Raw genomic sequence first — 25,880 nt, forward strand, 5'->3', positions numbered from 1 at the left:
TGCGTTTCCCGATGCAGGTCGATGTAATCTTTCACAATTTGCCTTACAGATTTATACATACTTATTAATTACATTCGAAAGTTGCACGAATCGAAGATGTACGATGAGGCGAGCGATGCGAGCGATAGTAATTTCATTTTTAATGTAACTTTAATACATAATTTTTCTTTAGTCTTTCCTGTGGTCTTCGTCTCTCGATCATCGTGCACGGGCGTTACCGAATAATCTTCTTTTCAAATAAACTTTTAATTCGTCCCATAATGAAGATGTTACATGCAGGATAAATTATTGCTGGATTATACAATATTCGTGTTTTTATTCACATTACTTTTTCCGTCCTGTTTCGTTTCTATAAAACAAATTATACGATTTACAATTTTGTTTCGATCAAATTCGTGATTCGCGAGACCAATCGCGAGACGTTTTCAAGCATGGCGCGCTCAATGGCGGATTCATCGTTTCGCTGATAGGCTCCCGGATGATGTAACCCGGATGTTCGCCATGTTTCCTCGTAACAGTCGTGTGAGGCATAAAATTTGTCCGTATGGCCTTGCAAAATTTATTAGAAATTTGATAATCGATCGGTTGGACGATACGCAGAAAATTGCCGATTTATGATAGTGTGAGTCGAAAAATGATCATGTGAGACATAGGAGAATGTGAATTAGCCGGGCCCCGCAGCGCGCGTGTGGCATGATGGATACGCTCCTGTCCGTTGGACGGCGCGGCGCGCCGCCATTGGGGGACTACTTCGCGTCGAGTAGGCAGAGTGCGCGTGTGCGGTGTGTGCGTTGGTCTCAGAGACAGAGAAAATGAACACCACGGTGGTTATCACGGCGCTAGGAGCCGTAAGCCCGATGTTGCCGTCGTCATCCGTAAGTGAATAGAAAATCGATCGGCCGTGATGGAGGGCAGCGCATCCAGGATCGAGTCCGGGATTGCACCAGGTAAACGCGGATACGCCGTAAACGGCGAAGCGAGGACGACACGGATGAGTGTGTTGCCGTATACCGTCGCGCCGACACGTTCCTCCGTCACTAAAGGCGCCCTGCGCATCTCTCTTTTTCCAGAGCTGTACTTCCTGATTGTTAAGTTTCTCGAAGCGGGTATCTGTCCGGAGGCAGCGACGGTAAGTGAACGACGTTACGAGTCCACCTTCCATGTCCGCGTACCAGCCTTACGATCGCGTCACGCGAACGCTCAACGCGCTTTGTTTCAGATATTGAAGCGGGAACTGGAGCGTACTGAGGTAAGCCGTACGGCGGATCCGACACTGTATACAACTAGCGGACCACATGGTTCGCACGTGGTTTCTGCTTGTCAAAACATTAGAATCTCAAGGTCACTGACCTTGGTCGATCGCGAGGTATCGCGGCCACTCACCATGGCATGATCGGCGCTCCTGCCGATCAAGCTTGCCCGATCGATCGGCATTGATCCTCCCCCTCCCTCCCCCTCATCCCTTATATGGATTTTAGATCATCCCTCTGTTCGCAGGTACTACCGGCGCGTATCGATTGGGAGGGCAACGTGCATAGTCAGTCGTTTGAGGAATTGGTGAGTATGGCATCGTCGTGACATGGCGATCGGTACGGCGAGACGAGTGTGGGCCTCTCGAGTCGCCATGCGACGCGAGTCCCTCGGGCTGCGTCGCAAGGTGGTTCGATGAAATTATGCGCCGAGCGCACGGGAGTACCTCCGTCGATCCGCGGGGAGGTTGCTCTACCCCCTTTTGATCCCACTGCCTTCGCAGTGATTCCTCTCGCGTCGCTTATTCCCTCTCTTCTCTCTGTCTCGTACTGTGACCGTTCGCCACAGTTCCCCCACCACAGCCATCCGTCGGCCAATCGCGGCGCGCTTCCGGCCATTTCGCGTGAGCTGATCAATGAATATAGATACTCTTAGCTTATTTACGGAGTATAGTCTTGTGTGGGACGAGTGAGCCGCGCTGATTGGTTGGAGCGTCTGTGCGCAAGTATCAATTGGCCCGACGGTGGGAACTACTTGATTGTTCAAATTTTTCGCGCGATGTTGTTATGAGTTAGACAGTTCCAATTGATTTTGATAGTAATTAGAGAACATTAATTTTCGATTTTGTGCGGCACTATTTTTTTTATTACAGGTAATTATTTTTTATTGAACAACAGGATAAGAAAACGGCTCAAATGATTATAAATCAAACAAGGAGTTATAAGTTAGTTAAATTACTTGAATGATACGAATTGACTCGTAGCTCTTTGTTTAATTATTTGATTCTTGATTAATTCTTGAGTCTTATACGTCTGGTATAAAAAATTCAGAACCATATAATGTTTAAATAAATGCACATGTTTTTGATTATTAAAACTATGACTGGGGTATTCATAGTCCATTCTTATTTTAAGATCGTCTGAAATATATTGTTTTAAAATGTTAATGCTGCTCTGTGATTGTCAATTGTCTTATAACATTTCAAAACTATACTTAAGTTTTAAATATAAGAACCAATTATGTGTGTGTGAGTATCGATTTAATCTATACTTCTTTCTGTGAATATTCTATAATTTTTAAACATTTGCAATAAACATAAATAAGAAATCTTTAATTCAGCTGGTCTATTTGATACAAAATGTAATTTATTTTCTTACTAATGTTTGATTTAAAAATTGATATTTGCAGATTTTAACTGTTTAATGTAACATCTTTTTTCTGTGAAATTTTTTAATTTTTTATTAGTGTTTTTTAATCTTATTAATCCAATCGATATGATTATATAATAAATTTAAACAGACCGACAGAATTAAATAAACATCTTTGACAGCATTGACTAATATTCGATATATATATATACTTTATAGATATTTGCCAAATTTTTTTATATCTAATATTTGTGGATTATCTTATAGCGACTAATTAAGTAACAATCTTTTTAGGAAAAGAAATATCCTCACATTGGATCAACTTACTTGTTACAAATATGTGCCAGAATCGGACCAGTGTTGGAAAAAGAAGTGCCACCATGCGTTCGTGGAGTGATATCACTTCTGGGAGCAGGCAGACAATCCTTACTGCGTACCCACGAAGGTATAAAATCACAAAAGTCTTAATATCATATATATTTATTAAAATTAATATTTTCTCACATAAATAAACGTTCACTTCTGCCAGATATGTAATTTACATACGGCATTTGTAAAATTCTGTTTCTGCAGATTCTACGCGCCATACATACAGCATTTTCGATTATTCCGGAAGATTCGGTGGAAAACCTTTTCTGGAATTGGCCGGTAGCTTATCAGTGCCTAATATAGGTGAGAAAGCTTGAAAATCATACGGTTGTTTGTAAAAGATATATTTGTTATGTGCATTTTTGAACAGTAGTCTTTTGCTTTGTATGAAATGTCTGTATCAATGGCTATGTATAAAATGTCGGTATATAATTTCATCGTGCACATCTTTTTGCCCAATAGTACGAGTACTTCAGGGACGTGAGAATTCTGGCCCTTCAAGTCGAACGCAAGCTATACCGACAAGATTCTACAGCAAAATGAAGTTGTATCGGCATACATTGGGCCATTTATCTGCGGTGTACTGTGTGCTGTTTGATCGCACTGGTACATACATCATAACAGGAGCGGACGATTTACTTGTCAAAGTTTGGAGTTCCATCGATGGACGTTTGCTCGCCACTTTCCGAGGCGCGTCTGCGGAAATTATGGACATTGCAGTGAATTTCGATAATACTTTGTTAGCAGCAGGAAGTTTAGATCGAATAATACGGGTCTGGTGTTTTCAATCAATGTCACCTGTAAGTACACCACCATGGATATGCATATATAATAGAATTACTTTTATATGTATGTAAAAAAATCATGTTTTACTCATAAATTATACTTTTCTCAAGGTGGCAGTTTTAACTGGGCATTCAGGCATGATTACGTCCATCAATTTTTGTCCAATAGTATGTAATGACGTTTATTATTTAGTTTCTACTAGTACTGACGGATCCGTAGCCTTTTGGTCTCATACAAAGAAATCGAACGAAAGAGCAGTATTTCAGTAAGTTTTTAATTTATCAGTTATGTAATTGTTTATATATATCCTTGTGTAATAATTATTTTCAACTTTGTATAAACATCTATATATATAAAACAATCACATTGTTTCTAATTGTTATAGTACAAAGCCTATTCAATACCATGAAAAAATGAGGCCCGGTCAAGCACAAATGATTTGTGCCTCCTTCAGTCCCGGGGGCGCATTTATGGCAGCTGGCTCCGCAGATCATAATGTAAGAGTTTATGCAATGTTAGGGGACGAAGGACCACGCAGAGTTCTCGAGATCGAGGCGCATTCCGACACAGTTGATAGTATTCAATGGGCGCATAGCGGCTTAAAATTCATTTCTGGTTCTAAAGATGGTACTGCAAACGTATGGCATTTCGAGCAACAGCAATGGGTACATAAACAGCTGCTCATGACAGCAAAGCTCCCTGGGTGTGCATTTATTTTATTTCGTTTCTGATAAAGATTTCATTTTACAAGATTTTATACATTTAGTGTAGTGTTATAAAAAATACTTTATTTTCTTTCTTTTTTTTTTGTAGAGAACCAGAAATGGAAGATGATACGAACAAAAAGGCGAGAGTAACCATGGTTTGTTGGGACGTGAGCGATGAATTTGTTATAACGGCAGTGAACGATTACACGTTGAAGGTGTGGGGTGCAAAGTCGGGTGAACTGATGAAGGTTTTGCGGGGACATAAAGACGAGGTTTTCGTATTGGAATCGCATCCAATAGATCCTCGAATGATTCTCAGTGCTGGTCACGACGGACAACTTATTATTTGGGACGTATTAAATACGGAACCGATGGTATGTTTCCAAAATTTCGTCGAAGGGCAGGGAAATTGCGCCGTTTTTGATGCGAAATGGTCTCCTGACGGCACAAAGCTCGCCGCGACTGATTCTAATGGACATCTTTTAATGTATGGATTTGGATGTGGAGTAGAGAAACTAAAAATCGTAAGTTTCCATTTACATTATTTCATCTTATATCATAGCATTTTAAAGTTATTTTAATTTTTTACATTGTTTTTAGGTACCGAAAGAATTATTTTTCCATACGGATTACCGACCTTTGATAAGAGATGGAAATAATTATGTTCTTGATGAGCAAACACAAACAGCGCCGCATTTAATGCCACCACCATTTTTGGTAGATGTAGATGGGAATCCATATCCGCCAGCATTGCAGCGATTAGTACCAGGAAGAGAAAATTGTAGAGGCGAGCAATTGGTACCAAATATTGCAGTTGGTGCCGGCGGTAAGATGACAATTCATATACAAAATAATTACTATTCTTAAAAAGTTTTAATAATCTTCAATAACAAAAAAATTATATTTAAAATTATATTTATTAAATTAGAATGATAAATTTCTATTAAATAGGCATGCAAGAAGTTATAGAAGGTCTTCCAGAACAAGAGCCAAGATCAAACATTGATCGATTGATTGAGGCTCTTGCTCAGAGACAAAATATCAATGTGGATGGAGAAGCCGCCGGTGCTGGCGATGATAGGGAGAATAACATCGCGGAACAACCAATCCGTCAAATAGCAAGTCCTCGCGGTAGTAGAGCTGGTTTAAGGAGAGAGGGTAATGTTGAAGGTGTTCGCCAAAGTAGTGGTAATTGGCAAAGAGATAATACTACTCCATGGAACAAGCCTATGCTCGCGCGTCCCATGAATCCAGCTGTAAAAGAGACTCAATTTAAAATAATGTAAATATTACATGGATTTTTTTAAATAATAATAGATAAATAACATTTTTTTTAGAAAGGCAACAAATTTTATAAGAAACTACTTTAAATGAATTTATTGTTTTATTCGTAATTCAGACATTAGTATGTTGAATATGCTATATTAACGTTAAAGAAGAACATACTCAATTCTCGAATTAATTCACATTTTTTTTATGTTATTTGTAAAGTCAAGCAATGGCTGATATGGAATTAGATAGCTGGCGGCGAGAAATGCGACGGCGACCACAACCTACCTCGAGCACTGCCACTAATCAAGGCAATATAGGAAATAAACTTCTAAATCGCAAGCGTAATAGAACTAGGCACGGTTATAGAACTAGAGCAACGCGCGACGAAGAAGATGACGATGAATATGAGGTATTTCACAGTAGCCTTATTTGACTAATAAATATGTATCATGTTTACTATGTTGTAACGACAAATAGAAGAGTCTACGCGTAATTTAATTGTTGGACACTGCGTTTTTACAGAATCTTGATAACGCTGGCACATCAGCGAGTTCAGCCAGTAGCAATAGCAATGATTCCACCGCACACGAGGAGGATATGTGCTCCGATAGCACTACAGACTCCAGTACTGAATATTCTGATTGGATTGCGGATCACGGACTGAATTTGGAGCCTCCCAAACGCAGTAAACGGAAACCTGTGAAAAAGCGATCTGTCACACCCCTAAGTGAGACGGACAGAAGACGCAGTAGGCGTCCTAAAAAAAAAGTATTGTTTATTACGATTCTTATGTTATTTTAATTTAACATTTTCTATAAACACTATCATTTTCATGCAGCAGGGAATACAAATAGCTAATGGGATTCGTGAAGTTCCTGAAATTTATCGACCTTCAGAATGGCTTACCGAAGTAATACCGAGGAAAGCTCCTTATTACCCGCAGATGGGCGACGAAATAGTATATTTTAGACAAGGTCATAAATTCTATTTAGATGCAATTAGGAATAAAAAGGTTTATGAGCTTAGTCCGCGGTGCGAGCCATGGACCAAGATAAATATTAGAGTATGTTTACTTTATTTTAGGGATTAAGGTTTTTTAATTATATATGGGATCAGAATATTTTCTGTTGAAATTTTTAACGCTGGAGAGACATATACTAATCATATACTAATCAAAAATTTTATATTCTAGGCACAAGAGTTTGTAAAAGTAGTGGGTATTAAGTATGAAATACGACCGCCTCGTTTGTGCTGTTTAAAATTAGGATTGATGGATGAGGACGGTCGACTTACTGGACAGAATTTTACTATCAAGTACCACGATATGGCCGATGTGTTAGATTTCCTCGTGTTGCGTCAAACCTTTGATATGGCGTTAGCGCGAAGTTGGTCTGAGGGAGATAAATTTCGTTGTATGATCGACGATGGTTGGTGGATGGGACAGATTGTTGGAATGGAGCCATTAGATGAAGAATTTTCAGAATCACTCTTTATGTGCTTCCGCGTCAGATGGGACAATGGAGAATATGAACGAATGAGTCCTTGGGATCTTGAGCCTGTTGACGAAGATAGTGAGTTCATTTAATTCGATTATTACAATTATTACATTACAGTTGTTTAATTTTAAATTAATTAAAAGAGTGAGTGAAACCATCGTAAAAGATAACTTTGATATAATGTATATTTTGATATGATTGATATTCTGCTGAAATGTGAACTTAAATTCTCTAATTATGCTGTATGCACTAATTGTTCGTTTAGGAGTCCCCGTAGAAATTGGTGGTGCCGTTCCCGTCTTACCGGAAGAGAGACAAGCGATACTATATCAACCTCATGCGGAGGAATGGCCGATGGGTGACAGAGAAGCGACATGTCGCCGAATTATCCGAGGCTTGGATCAAGTAATGAGTCTTGCAATTGCAGAACCATTCGTGGTACCAGTGGATCTCAGTCTTTATCCAACTTACGCTTATATTGTTGAATATCCAATCGATTTGTCGACTATAAAGGCTCGTTTTGAAAATCATTTCTACAGAAGAGTTACATCGGCACAATTTGATGTTAGATATTTAGCAACGAACGCTGAACAATTCAATGAACCACATAGTCATATAGTGAAAAAGGCAAGAATAGTCACTGACTTGTGTCTGCGTATAGTAAAGTAAGATATATTCTGTTGTACAAAAGTTGTACTTATAGAATTTTCGTATATACTTGTAGTTATTTAAATAACATTTCTTACGCAGAGAAACTACTGATGTGGATGTTCCGGCAGTGTACCATCAGTTAAATGATACATACCACTCCTCCGAGTCGGAAGAGATAGATGTTGAGAGACCCTCAACCAGTAAAGTAAGGTCTAAAAGAAAATGTTCACTTTTGCAAGAGATTTCAAAAGACTGGAAGCTAGCGAGTCGCTATCTGTTAGAGACCCTGTGGCAGTGCGAAGATTCAATACCTTTTAGGTACATCAAAAAGAAATTTAAATTTTTGAAGCATTCTTTTTTGCATCTAAAAGAATATATGACTGACACCGATTTTAGGGAACCGGTAGACACATTAGAACATCCAGAATATCATCATATAGTAGATACACCGATGGACTTGCGTACCGTCAAGGAAGATTTATTAGGCGGCAATTACGAGACGCCAGCGGAATTTGCGAAGGATATGAGATTGATATTTACGAATAGTAGGAATTATAATACCAACAAACGTTCCAAGGTAAGTTAATATAATATCTGCTTTATGCATATATTTCCTTAAATATTCAACTATTTATCCAGATATATTCGATGACAATAAGACTTTCGGCCATGTTTGAGGAGCACATGCGTAGGATACTTACAAGTTGGAAATCAGCACATAAACAATCTGAAACTAAGAAAACGAAACCAAAAGGAAAGAAAAAGCAAAAGAACAAGAAAAAGAAAACAAATTTAAGTAATGGAACTGGTAAATACTTATTACTTATTACTGATTTGTGTAAACATAACGCGATAAAATACAAATTTTATTGTGCAGGACCTTCCAAATCAAAATCTACTCTTAGTGATGAGGACGATATAGACAGTGAAGACGATTACGACGACGAAGAGTCGGGTAAAGAGCAGAAAAAGAAAAATTTTGACATATCTGCACCTGGTACGCGCGTGTACCTCCTTTTCCAAATTATCACTTTCATACATATATGACAGAAGGAATTTATCAGATTTTGAGACTACTTTTGATTATTTTCAAATGTTTTCAATAAAAAATTATTTTGCGATTTGTATTTTGAATTTAAAAAAGGATTATATTTTGATAAAAAAGACTAAAAATTAAAAAAATGATACGTTAATTAACTTATATTAACTATATTCATGTTGGATTAGATCACAAACTTTAGCAAATTCTTCATGATTCCTTACTAGTCCATAATTTTCAAATCAAGTTTTACAATCGATATATTGAGATTCTTTTATCAATACTGATTGCAGCCCATTACATTTTTATAATTTTGAACCGCCTGAACTAGTTTTTTTTTTATAATCAAATTGCTAATCTTTATTTCACTTTCTAGGACCATCGCGAATGACAAACGGTCACACGAAACGGTCTAATTCCGGGCCATCTCGGCCAAGGCTGAAATTGCGAATCTGCCGGTCAACTGTATCGAAAAAACTGAAGGATAGTGATAGTGATATTAGTGATACTGAAGTAACAACAGATACTGATAGCAGTAATAGTGCTCCAGTCCGAAGAACTAGAGCGAGAACGGCGATACCCAGTGTTAGTGCTGATACCGATTCTGGAGACAATTACACGCCTGGCGGTCGTAGCAAGCAGGTTCGCAAAAATCGCGGCAAAAATACTAAGAACGGTAAGCAATCCAAATCTAAAGTGAAATTAAACGTTGTTGCGAACGATGATGATGACGATGACGAGGGCGAGGAGTACGTTGCGGAGAGTAAGATGATCGAAGACAACGAAGATGAACTTGGGCTGGAATTTTCAGAAGAGAGCGAAGAGGAAAAGATCATCAAAAGAGACACTAGGTCACGAAAGTTAGTATCTGAGAATGTGCAGAACGTCCAAAAATATACTGTTAATAATGGGAAAGACGATAATAGCGATAGCGAGAGCGAAGAAGATAACAATGGTGAAGAACAAGAAGAACCAGAAGAGGAGGAAGAAGAAGAAGAGGAAGAAGAAGAAGAGCAGCCACAATTACAACATAAGACTAATAGTCAAGACTCGGAGGACAGTGATTATTCTGATAAAAAATACAGATCGTCGCGCTCGAGCCGTCGAAAGCCGCGTAGTTCTATGGAATCAGAGGACACGAGGCAACATTATGGCAGCAGCAGACGATCCTCGGCTCGGAAGCGTCCTTGTTACAATGAGGATAGCGACGACAGTACCACAATGCCGGTGAGAAACCGGCGTAAGATCAAGCGTCGCTCGTACGCTGAGGATAGCGATGAGAGCATGCCAGAGCCTGGCATTAGTATAAGTAGTCGAGGTCGTATACGTAAAATGACACCGCGCGCCCGCGCTTATCTTTTAGAATCGCCCTAACGGCATCTCTAGATGAAAATGACATTAAAGGATTGATAAGGATTTCAAAGACTGTAGTGTGTGCTGCGTATTGAAAACTCAGATCATTATCGCTCGAAGAAACTGTCCAAAGATGGAATTTTTAATCATTCTTCTTGATCTTGTCTCGACGCTTGCTCCGTCGGCGCTATTTTCCATAATGTATGGAATTGCGATGCACCATGAATCTCCGACAGAGCCACTCTGATGTAGTCTTAGGAGATAACGCAGTGGAAATTGGAGCGAGATACTTTATTTATAGTTTTTTCTCGTACGCTCTTGATTAAGATGTTTACCTGTATAAAATATTACAATTGACATTACAATTGACAAACATAGAGCGAACCATATCGGACGCTTCTGCTAAGTACTTCTATTTTTATGAAATAGCTTGAAGAAAGTGTTCTTTTCTTTTTATATTGACCTGTACTGTCGATTTGGACAATGCATTGGCTATATGGTACAAACAAACAGTGTGAACAAATACATGATATTTTGATCACTCTACGTTTTATTTGCAGGTTCAACCAAATTAAATAACGATAGGAAAATCTATATAAAGTTCTACTTATTCTAAAGAAGATTATATCGAAAATTCTATATATAATCATGTTGTTGTACAGGTATAATGATTATCTTGTTAATCATCTTGAAAGTGTAGAAACAGTACAGTCGCGAAAAAATGTAAGTCTATGCTTATACGATTGCTTCCATCGATTTCAAAAGTTTAGTTGACATGAAATTTTAATGCTATGACTAGAAAAAGGAAAATCGTGTTATTTTATAAAACAATTTTCAGTCTCATTAAAGCAACAAAGGTTGAACAATGCACTTATAAAATTTATCAAGTTATCGTTTTAATAATTCTTTATATTATCATTGTAATGGTTATTCATTGAGAGTTGAGCTCACATTTAGACTCTTTTATTTCTTCACTGCAGTGATATTGAACTAGAAACAAAATTTTTCGATTCATGAATAAATTAAATAAATAGCTATAGATAACTGAAAATCTTTATAATTAAAAATAGCTATAAATAGCTATATAATTATTTGTTCCGTAATTTTCATTGGAAGTATAGAACATTCGAGAAGAGAAAAAACCTTTAAAGCCTTTTTAATTATACTTTATATATTTTTAATAATTTTGATTTTTATTTAATAAAATTTTGATATAATACAAACAATTCAAGATTTCTCTTGATGTAATTTAAAAGAACTGCAATGAGACAATTAAGAGTGTGCAAATTTCTAAACATGTTTTGTAAAAACATAAATTGGTATTTATTTTATCTACGAAAAATTTTCAAAAAAAAAGATAATATAATATAATTAAATGTGAATTTTTACACTACCTGAGAAAAAGAGCTATGTACTTTGTTATACACAATGGTTACCTCCTTAGACAGCGGACTTGTAATTTGCATTTTTAAGTTATATTAAATAACGTGACATGTGCGATAGCGACAACGGTTTGTTGTTAGCATACGAAGAGAATTAATTTTATTTCCTTGAATGTGATGAACAATATTTGGGAGTACAACAAGGCATCTTTATTATTTTCTACTCTTCTTTTTTTCCTTTTTCTTCCTCCTTTTCTCTTTGCGAATCCTGCCAGCGCTATTTTTGCTTCTCACTTAAATTTATCGCACATCATGTATAGAAAAGTGAGTCTGCGTGCGTGTAAATATATTGTATCCATTCGAGAGTAATTTTTATTTCTTCTTAATATTGATGTTCCATAAGACGAATTGTGTATATTATGATCTGTAGTTTGCGCGTGAAATAACGATTTTTTACATAGAATTTGTACATCTGTTACGGATTTAAGAAAGTCATGCAATTTTAGAATTTTTCACGAAGGCAAATAGATATGTTTTTCAAGTTTATATGACGCGAATTTGAATGGATCACGCATTACACGTAGTTGTATAAATGATGATACAGAAGACAGTTGTGCCGCCAGCAGCTAACATCGTTTATCAGGACACATGCACAAACATCAGAAGTCTTGACTGTCTCGAGCCATTGTGATATTAGTTTAAGAATATTAAATATATGATAATGTAAATTATCAATAATTAGGATTATAATGAATATTTTTTTAATGACCTACATAAGAGTCATATCACATGTAGATTCAATAATGCATCTAGCCTTGAATTAATATTAATTTAACAATGTTAACTTTGGTCTCACTCTTAATAATACAATAACTGATATACTTCACGTGATGAACATCCAGGAATATAATTTTATGTATATATACTCCGTCAAAGATGCAGGACGTACACAGGACTTAATATGAAGTAATTATGTTTTATGTACAGTTTGACACTTATCCTGTTGTGAAATCAGCGTGCTCTGTTATATACAATACGATTTTTTGAAATCCACCGCCACCAATAAAAAGATTAAATTATTTTATATATGTCTACTTGTAGATTATTTATGCCATTAATCTTGAAAATTTATAAGAGGCATTAGTCTTTTTTTTTATGCCTAAATTTTAAGCAGAATTGTAAGGCTCATAACATTTGTAAGAACTTACAAGTGTTTATAACTTTATGCAGTATCTTTACTAGCTTCTTGCTAACCGTAAGATTCATTTAGATATTTACGAATGTCCGAACATCTTGCGATATATACGTATAAAATTATAGAACATCTATCTTAATCTAATCTTTTATATGTCTTATGAGAGCAAATTATGAGCCGTTACAATTCTGCTTAGAATTGATCTATTAATTTTGAAATTTTAAAAAATTCCATGTCTGTCCTATTAAAATTTATTTTTAATTTAACTTGCGAATCGCTCTCAAAATTAATGACTTATTTACGATGAAATTTCAAATATAAAATTATTTGTATTACATATTTCTAATGCATGAATTCTAAATAAAGTTTCAAAAACTTTATTTGCACATATAAGATGAATTTGAAGACTTGTTTTAAAAAATTAAGAGACAGATTGACTGACCTAGATTCTATGCAAGTATACAATTTATGGATGTAAGATTTTATTTTTATAAGTTAATTATAATAAAGTTATTTTTATAATGAAGATATTTACAAACATTAAGGGGCAATTTGTGGAAATTAAAAAAGACATTTTTCGGCTTTTGCATATTCATAATGTACGAAATATTTTATTTTAATATTTCGCCTATCTATTACATCTAAATTGGCAATACGAATATTGTATGAAGAGAGATTGCTTACATGCAAAATGGTCTATAATTTCGATAATAATTTATAATTTTACAAAATGGCAGCCATATTTTCATGATTATGTAGTGAAAGGTAGTGAAAGTGTAACATCAGGATAAAATGGATAAGAGCGACTTTTCCAGTCACATACATCTCGGTTTTTGCAAATTTCGAACGTTTCCATTATCCATATAACTTTGCTATACCTATCTACTTTCTGCTAGCATATATATTTAGTTTAATATAAAAACAAAATGTCTCAATACTGCAGAGCAACATGTTCATCTACGAACAAAATGTCTCTATTTCGAAAAATTGCGCATTTTCTATCTTGCGAGAGATAACTAGAAGGTTGGAACATCTCAATATATGCATAACATCGCAAAACTGTTTTTGGAAGCCTAAGAGTTAATATTATATGGACAGGCTTCGAATCACTCTCAACAAAAATAAAACAACCTAAAAATGTATATTTTTCAATAATTTAAGATCTGAATTGCACCTTAAGATACTGGAGATATATCTGGGTATTTCAGCTTCAGAAGAAAAGTTTTCCGAGAAGAAAAGAAGCTTTACTCATTGGACACCTTCGATAAAGTCAACTTGTTTTTCCACGCTCATTCATAGTCAATACTTGATCGATCTTATCCCACGGAATGCCATAATCTGCTGAGGGGTACTCAGGCGGAAGCTGAATACTGTTCTTTAAGTCTATGGAATTCGATTTCTTTCTGCAAGTACTCCTTGACGAAAGGATGCTCTAAATGGGAATCCTTCAATTGACTTAAATAACGATTCGCCACTTCCGGCGGTTTGCCCATATGCTGCGAGAGCACAATCATATTGATTAATGTATCTGGATTATTACTATCTTTATCGAGAGCTTCTTGTAAAGCCATTTCTGCCTCTTCATATTTCGCTTGTCCGATGAAGCAAGTGGCCTGACCATTCAGCAACATACTCGTACTGGAATGCTTATCGATCATTTCCTAAAATAGTTTACAATAATATAGTTTACAATAATAATATCAGATAATTTTAGATAAAGCATACAAAAATTCAAATATAAAATATTCTCATTATACATCCTAAGGAAATCAGTTTGTCTTTTCTTACTTGAAAAATGTAATAAGCATCTTGCAGCTTGTCACCACCGCTGCTAATGTTAATCCACGCCTGAGCGAGCTGAGTCAAGGTATCATCGTCATCTTTCTCCTGCATCGCTTTGAGTTCCTTGCGAGCCAGATCTAGACGATCCATCTTGAGATATATCTGTAATGTTAGCGCCATACACTCCAGATTGTCGGAGGCACATATTACTCGATGAGCTGCCTCCAGATTCTTCTCGTGATAGTAAATGGTCGCGGCCACGATCAGCAGAATATGGTTATCATAATTTACATTCTTGGTTTCCTTATCCAATTCAGCCACTATAGCCTCTCGGCGATGTGGATTGGCGAAATAGTCGGCTAGAGTCTTCAGTGGCTGTAATTCTGGTGGGGACGAAACGTCGATCTCGTCTAGCACCACACGGAACTTCCTCTGTGCTATGTATGCGCGATAAAGGAAGACATTACGTTCCATAGTCACTTCTGGAATGGATGTCTGTAAACAGAAATAAAACTTATAATGTTCGTACAATTGTGAAACAATCCAGACAACATACTTTGTCTAGAAAAACTCTTCATAATGTCTTTTAGATATCTTTTGGATATGTACGATGTCTGTTAAACATGCATGTTGTCTGGCAAAGTTTATTTTGTAAATTAGACAATATATTACTAAGCACAGTATAAAAGATATATTATAGAATTATCATACTTTTCTTTCTTACACATAAATTCATATTTGGAGCCAGATTGTACAAAGATTTGCTTAAAGAGAGTACCTATCTGAATATATATCTGGAATTTTAATATTTTGACAGCGACATTACCAAGTCCAAATTTAATTTGATTTTTAATATAATAATAAAATCGAATACGACATAAAAAGTTGTGTAACATATATTATTTTGAATTTGGAAAAGTTATATCAGAGAAACGTCAACGAGACGAAAGAGCATTTGTTGAAATGGTGATGACAGCCGCTCACGTTTGGGAGTATGCAGCGCGTGGCATCACGTCTGCAAGATGTTACAGTCGGGATGGGATAATTTTACCTTGATCTTCTGCGCCTCGTTGATGCATTGCTGATAATTGCCGATGTAGAAATTATTTTTCACATTGAACAGATCGTTGAAGTCCTGCTGACGTGCCATCTTGTCGCTCATTGTTGCCCCGTGAGTTCCGATATAGGCTATGTTCCAACACAAACTGCTATTGGGACTAGAACTTGGGAGAGTGCTGGCACTGCTGGCAGTACTGAAAGACTATTCTTATTCCACAATTGTTATCACGTTATCAGCGCACGGCACATTGCATCTAGTAACATTATAAACGTTGTTGCAGACCTCTGAAATAATTATAAAAACATTTAATTGACTAAATAATATAAATCACATAATATACATTTATATTTAATTTATCATTATTTATCTTTACTAGAACGACTTTAATTAACTCGACTTAAATTAGCCGATGATTAATTAAATCAGGAAAATTTCTTGTTTTTCTTGTGATCTCTAACTTTTTTGCCATATATTAAATTAAAATATAATAATTTAATCTTATGTTAACACAAAATAATAAAAATATATTACTTGTCAATTTAAATTGCAGATTAAAGTTTAGTTTAATTCTTATTTCCATTCTTCTATCTATGTTTAAGTGTTAAGATCTCATCTACAATAGTTACACAATTTGTGTCGCAGGTCGCGAGCTTGTTACGTCAGCCAATCTGATGCATCTTCTTCTTTTTTGATTTTCCGACTTAAATCTAATGCGTCAATAATAACGCTTCAGATTGGCTGTCACACAAATTGCGTTTCTGCAATACGGCTTGTGCGATTATTGTACATACATGAGGCCTAATGTAGAAAGGAAACTCTGCCGTTTTAAGACACACTTAACGTCATTATCGATGCTGGATTCGCGGCTATTTTCAGTTCAAAGGAAAAAGTTGATGTTGACATCGACGGTTTACGAAAAAATCTAACGACAATCTAATGATACATATTTAACAATTAAGTATCGAGTTTCAATAAAAAATTTAGAACTGTGAGGAAAACATGAACTCTGTCGAATCGAGAAATCAGCAGTATTATGAAAACGGATATTATGGAAAATTTAATGATGAAGGTTTTTATTGATTTTATTTAATTTCTCGAGTATAAACAATTTTTTATTATATGTATTTTATAACATTTTTGAAAATAATTGTTTATAATATTTGTACTTTCTTTAGATTTATTTTCTTATTTTTTCTAGATTGTAATTTTATTTGCAATTAGTAGAGGAAAGGCCTCTATTATATACCGAGTTCATTTTAGGTAAATGCTAGAAGTCTATAAGTAGAATTTTAAAAAATGATAGGTCATTTTAAAGGGAACTTAATAAGTGTTAAGATAATTATATAGTTATATAAAATTTAATCCAACATCTATTTTTTTTTTGAAAATTAAAGAAATGTAAAAAGTGAGCAAATCGGAAAGTCAAAAAATTGTGCTCCTAATAGAGATGTCCCGAGAAATCGATAGTAAAAGTATATCAGTATATCAGTATTGCAATTAAAAAACTTTATTTAATGTTTCTAAAATACAAACAAACAGCCAGTGTGCGCGAAAAGTAAGCATGCAATAGATTATACTTAGAACTCGTCTTCAGGTACTTGAAATCAAGCATCGCAGAAATAGACACTCAACATTTATTCCGGTTGTCTTTTTTATTATTGTATAATAACATTTATACTAGTAATGATTTTCTATAACATAGAAGCATGGATTATTTTATATTAGAAATATCCTGAGTATCTCATATTATATTTTCCATGTTTTATGGTTTTATAATTATTAAATCTAACTTCTGTAAACATATCTCATACTTTTCTATTAGTACGACCTCACTCTATCACTATATGAAGAATTTATTGCCAAATATTTATTTTTATTAAATAATAAACGTGATTTAAAGGCTCATCTCAATGAAACATCTAACTTGAAGATATCCAAATTTTAAAATTTTGATTTTTACAATGACTACAGGCATGATCTAATAATGAATTTTCTACTATTATATATATAATAATTTTCAATCCAAGAACAATAAATTCATTTGGTCAATAGATAGCGTTTATTAGTTCAGTAGAAATCTCATATTAGCCGCTATCTCATATTAGGCGCCTATCTCATAATAGGGGACTTTCCTTATATACTTTCTATTTTGATTTTATGAATTGGTTGTAGATAAACCTTTTGAAGAAAATCATAGAGGTGAAGAAAAACAGAAGGTGAGCTTGCAGCTAAATATTTATTATAGTCAGATCAATAAAGATTTCTACTGATCCAACAATTTCATTACTTCTAAAATTATAAAGCATTATAAAAATTAATTTAAGTATTAGTTATATATACAAAAAAAACTCTCATCTATTTTATTAAAACGTTTTTTGAATATATATAGAATATAGATAAATCATGGAAAGAATTGAAGCAATCCTTTCTGGCAAAAAGAAGAGTTGCTGAATCACAGCGCTCTGCTTTGCCTCCAACAACATCCCTAGAAAGTATAAAAAATCCTTGTCAGATAACACACGAAGTACATTTTGTCGAAAACTTGCGTGGTCTCTATAGCACACGTTTTTCTAAAACTGGTGAAGTTATAGCTGCAGGTTTTGGATCCGGCAGTATTCAGGTACGAATTGTCTCGGTTTGTGTAAGATACATGATTTGATAGAAATTGTTATAGCTTATATTTGTCATTACATGATGTTATTGTAGCTTCGAAACGGTGAAACTGGTGAATTAGAAGGAACGTTCAAATCCCATTTGGAAAATTCCATCATGTGCTGCAGATTCAATCCAGTTTACAGTGAGATCTTCTATGCTTCCAGTGTTTCCGGAATTATTTTTATGTGTAACACATACACTAAAGAGTTCTCCCAATTTATATCCGGTAGATAAATAATGTTCAGTTACATTGCACACAATACTATATTTCTACTTATATTTATTTATATAGAATTAAAGAATGAGGTGAATGCTATAGATGTTAATATCACTGGAGATTACTTGGTTTCCGGTGGTAAAGACGCAGCTATTCGACTTTACAATGTAAAAACTACTCAAGTTAGCATTAATAAGTACATTATTATGAAATATTTATTTTTCGAAATTATAGTCTCAATAATAATAATTCATTTACTTACAAGTGCGTCTTTTAAAAATTTTTATTGAAATTTTTATCAACATGAAAATTTAATATATCTAATATATCACATTTTTAATAAAAAATATATTTAATAAAAAAAATATAAAACTATATTTAGTTGATACAAATGTACAAAAAGAATGAAGAAGCTCTGACTGAAAGTAAAGCCACAAATTTTCATCAAATGAGGATATTTGCAACAAGATTTCACAAAGAATATCCCAATCTAATTATAACTGGAGGCTGGGATGATACTGTTAGAGTAATTCTTGAAAAAATGTATAATATAAATGAATAACACAAAAGTATTACATTTCTATAACTGTAGATATTAATAATTTGTTATAATACAGTTTTATCTGTATAATTCACAAATATCCCAACTATGTATATATAAGCATACAATATAAGAGTTAAATATTTTTTTAAATTTATTGAGAGAGAGATTAACAATAGAAAACTATATTATAAGATTTTTCTGCAGATTTGGGATATCAGAGTTCCGGCCGGTTCAGTGAGAATTATTAAAGGTCCTCATATATGCGGTGACGCCATTGACATGCATGTAAAAATATTTTTATTATAAATCTGTGTAATTTGATATCTAATTGTCGACTCAAGTTGATATAAAAATGCACTTTTCTATATTTTAGAAGACATATATCCTTACAGGCTCCTGGATAGTGCGCGATAGTCTGCAAGTATGGGATTTGATGAGCGCGAAACTCATTGAAACAATAAATCCGTATAACAGACTGCCGACTTTGAATGGTGAATTCCTTTACGCAGTGCAATATTTTGATGGGGATCCTTTTGATGGTGATCTCGTCCTAGTTGGAGGTTCCGGTATTAATGGAGTTGAAATGATTAGTTTAAGTGAAAATAAGGTTTGTGATATTATTAATCATTTGCAATATTAGATTCAAATTGCAAAAATAAAAAAAATAATCGTATTTAAATATTAATAAGATAAAATATTTTCAATTAATTGTAAGAAATGTATGAATAACAATTTTTTCGCACAGTAAAATAATCTTTTATGTAATAGTTATTGTTAAAAGTAGAATTTATAGATATAAAAAACCAATATATTTTTAAATAAAATAAACATTAATAAAATATAATAAATATTAAGTGCGGTAAAATTTAAGTTTTTAATGTTAAATTTTATTTTTTCAAATATATAGATAATAGGAAGCTTCAGTGCAAGCAAGTCAATATTCACTATAGATAGCTACCAAGGCGCAGTAACATTTGGTGGCTTGGAATCTGTGTTAAAGATTGGAAATTATAATTTTAATGAAAATTTGTTGTAAAATCTTATTATATGATATAATTTCAGATAATATGAAATATTATGAAATATCACAAGGTACTCTGCAAGCTATTACTGATAATTCAATATAAATATTTAAAATATTTTGAAATTAAATAATTCTAAAATTATTGATGAATTCTACAAAATTTGTATCGGTTTTTTTCTCAAATTAAAACATTGTATAAAATTAAGTCATCAATTGCTAACTTCAAGCTAACTAACCAAGTCCTGATTAACTTAATCAATAAAATAATGTAATACTCATTCTATTATATATTAACATAAACATTATTTATTTTTGGTTTATAGAAAAAAAAATCAAATTAAGATCAACGAATCATATGTTAGAAATTTTGTTTTAACCAGTTTTACAGGTTGAATATGTTCATTTCTACTAATAAATTAACTTTATAATCTCGGTTTAATTTTCTTTTCGTCTTTTTCTAATTCTTTCTTAAAACTGAAAAAATAAAAGAAAAAATAAAAAGTATTACATTAATAAAAGTAACATAAAATAAAATATATAGTCGTGCTATACGGTGCTCCAATTGCTCCGAATAGTAAAAGTTCGAATACTCTGAATATGGTCACGATTGGCTTCACGTGATAACCATCTATGGTGCCAAACAGTGCTGAATGGTGTTGAATGTGCGTACCAGGCGTGCCTACGTAAACACAATTGAAATGCAAAGGATCCTAAATGCATCTGGAATTATGGTTGGCTGCACTGCAAGATGCGAAAAATCGGGAAAAATGGACGTCGAGAGTGAGTGTATCGCTTTTATCTGAATCCTCATCTTTGCAACAAAAATTGGCAAAAATGGGCAATCAATTAGTGGGCATTGCGCCCAGCCAAATATTTCCGGTAGAGCACTATTTGACAGATCACAGTGATTTATTATTCGACGTCAAGTAAGTACTCAATCGAATTATTCCACCTTGTGCATACGTCTGCTAGTTATCACTGTCAAGAGCACTGTGAAGCCGCGTGTTCAAGTGATATAATAATAACAGCCTGTTGTTAATAGTTCGTGATATTTCTATTTGCAATCAATATTAACAGATATACATATATTGTAATCAGATGTCCACACAATGTTCTGTTTCCGTTTAAATCAGTTGATATATTGACAAGAACATATGTGGATAGTTTAATAAATCAAGTAACTTTTAAGGAGACTGTAAAAAAAAATAAATCTAATTATAATTTAAAAAAAAGTTAAAGTCACTGACTTATCAAAGTACTAATGTCCTCATAAGTAACATAAAAATATTATAAGTAAAATATTTTAATAATTGCTATATGTATGTGTAGAAAAGTTTGTGATATTTATGGAACCTTGAGAATATTATTTAGAATTAACTAATAAAGTGATATTAATTTAAACTATCGATTTACAATACTCCTTGTTATTTACAGTTTAGGAAGCACTAGATTCTTCAAAGTGGCACGGGCCCGTAGTCTGGAGGGACTGATAGTTGTAAAAGTATTCGCAATTCATGATCCAACATTGCCATTATCTACATATAAGGACAAGCTGGAGGAAATCAGGTCAAAGTTAGCCTCCGCTGTCAACTGCCTACCGTTTCAACGAATGATTGTAAACATTGTAACATAGAAATACTATAAACATGTATTGCTTATTTTAGCACGACTAGAATTAATTGTATGTTTGGATTAGCTCACAGAAAAAGCAGGCTCAATAATGCGGGAGTATGTCAAATATTCTCTTTATGACAGGATCAGCACTAGGCCATTTTTAACAAGCATAGAGAAAAAGTGGATCACTTTCCAAGTATTATACGCTCTTAATCAAGCCCATAAGGTAAGGAATATGTGTGAATTATTTAAGAGTCTTCTAATTAATTCAAGTAGCTTATCTATAACTTTTTGTTTATTTAAATAATAAAATTTATTATCTGTGATTATAATTTTTAAAAATAAATATTTTTTCTTACAGTTCAGTGTTTGTCACGGTGACATAAAATTGGAAAATATTATGATAACTAGTTGGAATTGGGTGTTACTCACGGATTTTGCTAGTTTTAAACCAACGTATTTACCAGAAGATAATCCTGCGGATTTTTCATATTTTTTTGATACTTCAAGAAGAAGGTAAAATCTTTACCAAAGCCATCTTCTTTCTTTCTCGTTTCAATGGAATAATCTCTAATATTTTTTCAGAACATGTTACATAGCGCCCGAAAGATTTGTAAAAACATTATCTTCAGAATTGAGCAATACATTGTTATTACCAGAACAAGAAGTAAAGACAGGTGATTTGCATCCGATGATGGATATTTTTTCTGCAGGTTGTGCTTTAACAGAGTTGTATAACGAAGGACATCCACCATTCGATTTTTCACAACTTTTGGGTAGGTATATCATATTTTTATAAATTCTCTCATTTTTTTCATTGAATTGTTAAACAATGAGTACGAAGTGAAATGTAGAAATCTTACAAACTTGAATTTTATTAATATGATGTTAATATATTCAGCATATAGGAACAATGAGTATTCTGTGAGTAAGCACTTAGACAGTATAGACGATCCAGGGATACGTGAGCTGCTTAGTTCAATGCTGGAAAGAAATCCAACAAATAGGAAAAGCGCAGAGATCTATCTAGCTCAAACTCGGGGTACCATCTTTCCGGAATATTTTTATTCCTTTCTCCAGTCTTATATGCTTATTTTCTCTGCGGCTCCGATTTTATCACCGGACGAGAAAATAACACGGTTGAAGAAAGACATTGGCAATATTATAAGTATACTAAAAGCGGAAGATAGTGAACGGATGAAAACGAGTGAAACAAAGCCTGCGGAAACCACAAAATCTGGTCAATGTGAGAGTAATGTGGAATCAATTAAGGATGATTCTGGTCACAGCGAAGAAAATACGATGGTAGAAGTCGACAGCGATCAAAGTTCCGATAAGACCGATTTAAATCAAATTGATATGAAGAGCACAACACAAGATATTGGCAGTGATATTCAAGTGGACGCGGAACCAGAGATTAAGTCGTCCGAAGATAGCAAACAAACTTGTGACGCGGAATCTAAGAAGTCAATTTCTATCTCGAGTGAAATTCTAGAAGGGCTTGTTATCATAACTCAACTCGTCACATCTTGCATAAGAGGATTGCATTACTCGCAATCCAAATTGCACAGTTTAGAGATATTATTAGAATTGGCTGAAAATGTTTCTGATGAGACAATTCTTGATAGAATATTACCTTATATCGTAAGTATTAAAAATGCCAATTTTTAGAAATTTTGTAAATCATACAAAAAATAAATAAGAATGTTACACAAACTTGTATTTATTGAATTAAAAAATGTTTTAATATGAGTAAATTATACCTTTTATTTTATATTATTAATTATTGCTTATATATATTTTTAAAAATGTTAGTTCCATTTGGTTCACGATCCGGCGCCGCGGGTGAGAGTATCGGCAATACACACTTTAACAAAGTGTTTACATCTTGTAAAATTGATACCATCTTCAGATGTAAACATATTCCCTGAGTACATTCTACCAGGTCTAGCGCACATAACTCAAGACGAGGCAGTTATTGTTAGAGCAGCTTATGCAGAGAATATTGCTCATTTGGCGCATATTGCTCTGCGTTATTTAGAAAACGCTCATCTGTCTAACTTGAGTAACAAGGAAGGACCAAAGCCTAGTTACGATAGGGAACTGCAAACCTTGCACGAAATGGTATAAATATTTTTTATCATAAAAAGATTAAAAACGACATATTTTGCTGAAATTTTTATTATTTAATCTATATAACTGAAATATTATCGATTAGCTTAATAATGCTTTGTTATGTCTTTATTTTTTATTTAGGTCCAACAATCAGTATCCATGCTATTAACAGATCCCAAAAATTTAGTGAAACAAACGCTAATGGAGAATGGAATAAACAAATTGTGTGTGTTCTTCGGAAAACAGAAAGCCAATGATATTTTACTTAGTCATGTTATCACGTTTTTAAACGACAAAGAGGACAAGGAACTGAGAGGTTCTTTTTTTGAATGCATAGTCGGTGTAGCCGCTTATGTCGGTTGGCATAGTAGTCCCATATTAATGCCACTTCTTCAACAAGGTTTATCCGATCCTGAAGAATTTGTAACCACAAAGGCCATAAATGCCATGGCAACGCTTACAGAATTGGGTCTGCTACATAAATCTGCTCTTTATCAATTATTATCAGAAACTATGGTCTTCCTGGTACGTTATCATTATAAAAATATATAATGATTCAGGTTACAGCATTTCTAATAGATTTTTTATTAATTTAGAACATTTTCTTATTGACAAAATTAAAGTTAAAAGATTTTGTTAAAATTTTGATAAATTTCAGAACATTATTTAAAATAAAGTCTTTAAAAATAAAAAATTAGACAATATAAAAATTAAAAAATAAAAATTAGACAATAAGCTTTTTTTAAAAATTAATTTAAATTTAAAAGAACTTTACATATTGGTGTAATTATTTGCACTGTCATTTTTTTTATAGGTCCATCCAAATCTTTGGATTCGTCATGCAACCGTTGGTTTTATTTCCGCGGCAGCAAGAACTTTGAATGTGGTGGATGTCCAATGTAAAGTTCAAACGATGCTTCAACCATACCTGAAACATTCATTGATCCAAATAGAAAAAGAGATTTTATTGCTTGAGGCACTTGTTCCTCCTATATCTAGAATCGTATATGATTCCGTGGTGAAGTATAATGATGTAGAGGAACTATTCCAAGTACTTGAACAGAGACAGGCAGTCAGAGCAAAAGCCATAACAGATGTGGTATCACCGCAATACAACGACATGAGTACTTCTTTAAAAAATGTAAATAACGTTGATTATATTTAATCTTAAAAATGACATTGAAAAGAAATTTTACTACATTGCCAGAAAATTAAATTTTAGAATAAAATAATGTTAAGTTATACATCATGCCGCGAAAAAATTAAAATAAAGATATATTGTTTATTACTGCAAATAAAGAAGATTCAATACAAAAAGATTCACAGACAACTCTTTTTAGCTTTTTAGGCGATTAAGTTCGGAATCGATGACTGAGGCAGTTGAGGATCAATTGCTAATCATGAAGCCTCACTTGATGAAGATCAATAAGTATCGCAATTCCGCGGACACGAAGCAAAATGCTATCAAGCCCGTAGACGGTAAACTGGAGTTAAGTCCAATGAAAGATAGGATAAGACATCATGTCGTCATATTATATCCTGATACTAAGGGAGATTTAACCCTGCCACCTTTCAAGAGATTGGATCGAAGAACATCGGAGACTGTTGGTACATACGCAACGATGAATCAAGAATGGCGTACGATGTTTGCAGCTCAAGATAACGCTCAGGTATTATAACCGATATCGATAATTCTTTTTCTATATTTTTCTGATAATTCTATATTGTTTGTAATAATTTTTCTTATATTACTATGATAGCACGCTATTGTTAAAATGTCAGACATGACTGGAAGCAGTGGTAGTCCCAGCCAGAGTATACACAGTGGAGACATCCATTTATCTCCGCATCATTGCCTATCAGATATGACCAGCATTAATTCTCTCATGAATGATCATTCGCTTCACGAACGATCTTATATACAATGTAAGCGAAATTAATGCGATTACAATACAAAATAATAATAAAAATAATAAATAATTAAAAAGTTAAAAATAATAA

General features: G+C 33.8%; 4 protein-coding genes across 10 annotated transcripts in view; 3 read left to right on the forward strand and 1 right to left on the reverse strand.

The window, feature by feature from the left end:
• Window positions 1-794: 794 nt before the first annotated feature.
• On the forward strand, window positions 795-11,151 carry LOC108755109 (PH-interacting protein). 6 transcript variants are annotated; one of them, XM_018497917.1, is made up of 22 exons: window positions 795-947; window positions 1,071-1,129; window positions 1,220-1,249; window positions 1,498-1,557; window positions 2,913-3,063; window positions 3,192-3,290; window positions 3,450-3,787; window positions 3,884-4,038; window positions 4,159-4,476; window positions 4,587-5,004; window positions 5,081-5,306; window positions 5,432-5,762; window positions 5,972-6,161; window positions 6,275-6,520; window positions 6,591-6,815; window positions 6,945-7,323; window positions 7,505-7,913; window positions 7,999-8,217; window positions 8,296-8,476; window positions 8,539-8,707; window positions 8,777-8,896; window positions 9,315-11,151. In XM_018497917.1, the coding sequence occupies exons 1-22, from the start codon at window positions 905-907 to the stop codon at window positions 10,310-10,312; spliced, it is 5,364 nt and encodes a 1,787-aa protein (XP_018353419.1). In that variant the 5' UTR covers window positions 795-904; the 3' UTR covers window positions 10,313-11,151. The 6 variants fall into 6 exon arrangements, with proteins under 6 accessions (XP_018353419.1, XP_018353425.1, XP_018353424.1 ...); XM_018497923.1 differs by having other exon boundaries at window positions 8,777-8,854; XM_018497922.1 differs by having other exon boundaries at window positions 8,539-8,695.
• Window positions 11,152-13,419: 2,268 nt separating this feature from the next.
• On the reverse strand, window positions 13,420-16,297 carry LOC108755081 (coatomer subunit epsilon). The gene is made up of 4 exons (XM_018497864.1): window positions 16,242-16,297; window positions 15,702-15,994; window positions 14,657-15,145; window positions 13,420-14,529 (listed from the first exon to the last, which is right to left on the reverse strand). The coding sequence occupies exons 2-4, from the start codon at window positions 15,810-15,812 to the stop codon at window positions 14,221-14,223; spliced, it is 909 nt and encodes a 302-aa protein (XP_018353366.1). The 5' UTR covers window positions 15,813-15,994; window positions 16,242-16,297; the 3' UTR covers window positions 13,420-14,220.
• Window positions 16,298-16,706: 409 nt separating this feature from the next.
• On the forward strand, window positions 16,707-20,162 carry LOC108755080 (WD repeat-containing protein 38-like). Its single transcript, XM_018497862.1, has 9 exons — window positions 16,707-16,779; window positions 17,883-17,926; window positions 18,100-18,330; window positions 18,417-18,591; window positions 18,658-18,764; window positions 18,965-19,108; window positions 19,331-19,411; window positions 19,500-19,733; window positions 20,034-20,162. Exons 1-9 carry the CDS (start codon window positions 16,710-16,712, stop codon window positions 20,160-20,162), a joined length of 1,215 nt encoding a protein of 404 aa, XP_018353364.1. The 5' UTR covers window positions 16,707-16,709.
• A 758-nt stretch (window positions 20,163-20,920) lies between these two features.
• LOC108755079 (phosphoinositide 3-kinase regulatory subunit 4) overlaps window positions 20,921-25,880 on the forward strand; it is a 7,269-nt gene continuing 2,309 nt past the window's right edge. The window contains exons 1-11 of one of the 2 annotated variants that reach the window (XM_018497860.1): window positions 20,921-21,076; window positions 21,585-21,765; window positions 21,847-21,990; window positions 22,126-22,280; window positions 22,350-22,540; window positions 22,666-23,408; window positions 23,580-23,888; window positions 24,021-24,404; window positions 24,694-25,020; window positions 25,220-25,549; window positions 25,640-25,805. In XM_018497860.1, coding sequence (XP_018353362.1) covers window positions 20,985-21,076; window positions 21,585-21,765; window positions 21,847-21,990; window positions 22,126-22,280; window positions 22,350-22,540; window positions 22,666-23,408; window positions 23,580-23,888; window positions 24,021-24,404; window positions 24,694-25,020; window positions 25,220-25,549; window positions 25,640-25,805 — 3,022 coding nt within the window. In that variant the 5' untranslated portion in view covers window positions 20,921-20,984. Of the gene's footprint in view, window positions 21,077-21,584; window positions 21,766-21,846; window positions 21,991-22,125; window positions 22,281-22,349; window positions 22,541-22,665; window positions 23,409-23,579; window positions 23,889-24,020; window positions 24,405-24,693; window positions 25,021-25,219; window positions 25,550-25,639; window positions 25,806-25,880 lie in introns of those variants that run through there. The other variant, XM_018497861.1, reaches the window with a different exon arrangement.

Source organism: Trachymyrmex septentrionalis, unplaced genomic scaffold (assembly GCF_001594115.1).
Source record: "Trachymyrmex septentrionalis isolate Tsep2-gDNA-1 unplaced genomic scaffold, Tsep1.0 scaffold83, whole genome shotgun sequence".
Lineage (NCBI taxonomy): Eukaryota > Metazoa > Arthropoda > Insecta > Hymenoptera > Formicidae > Trachymyrmex > Trachymyrmex septentrionalis.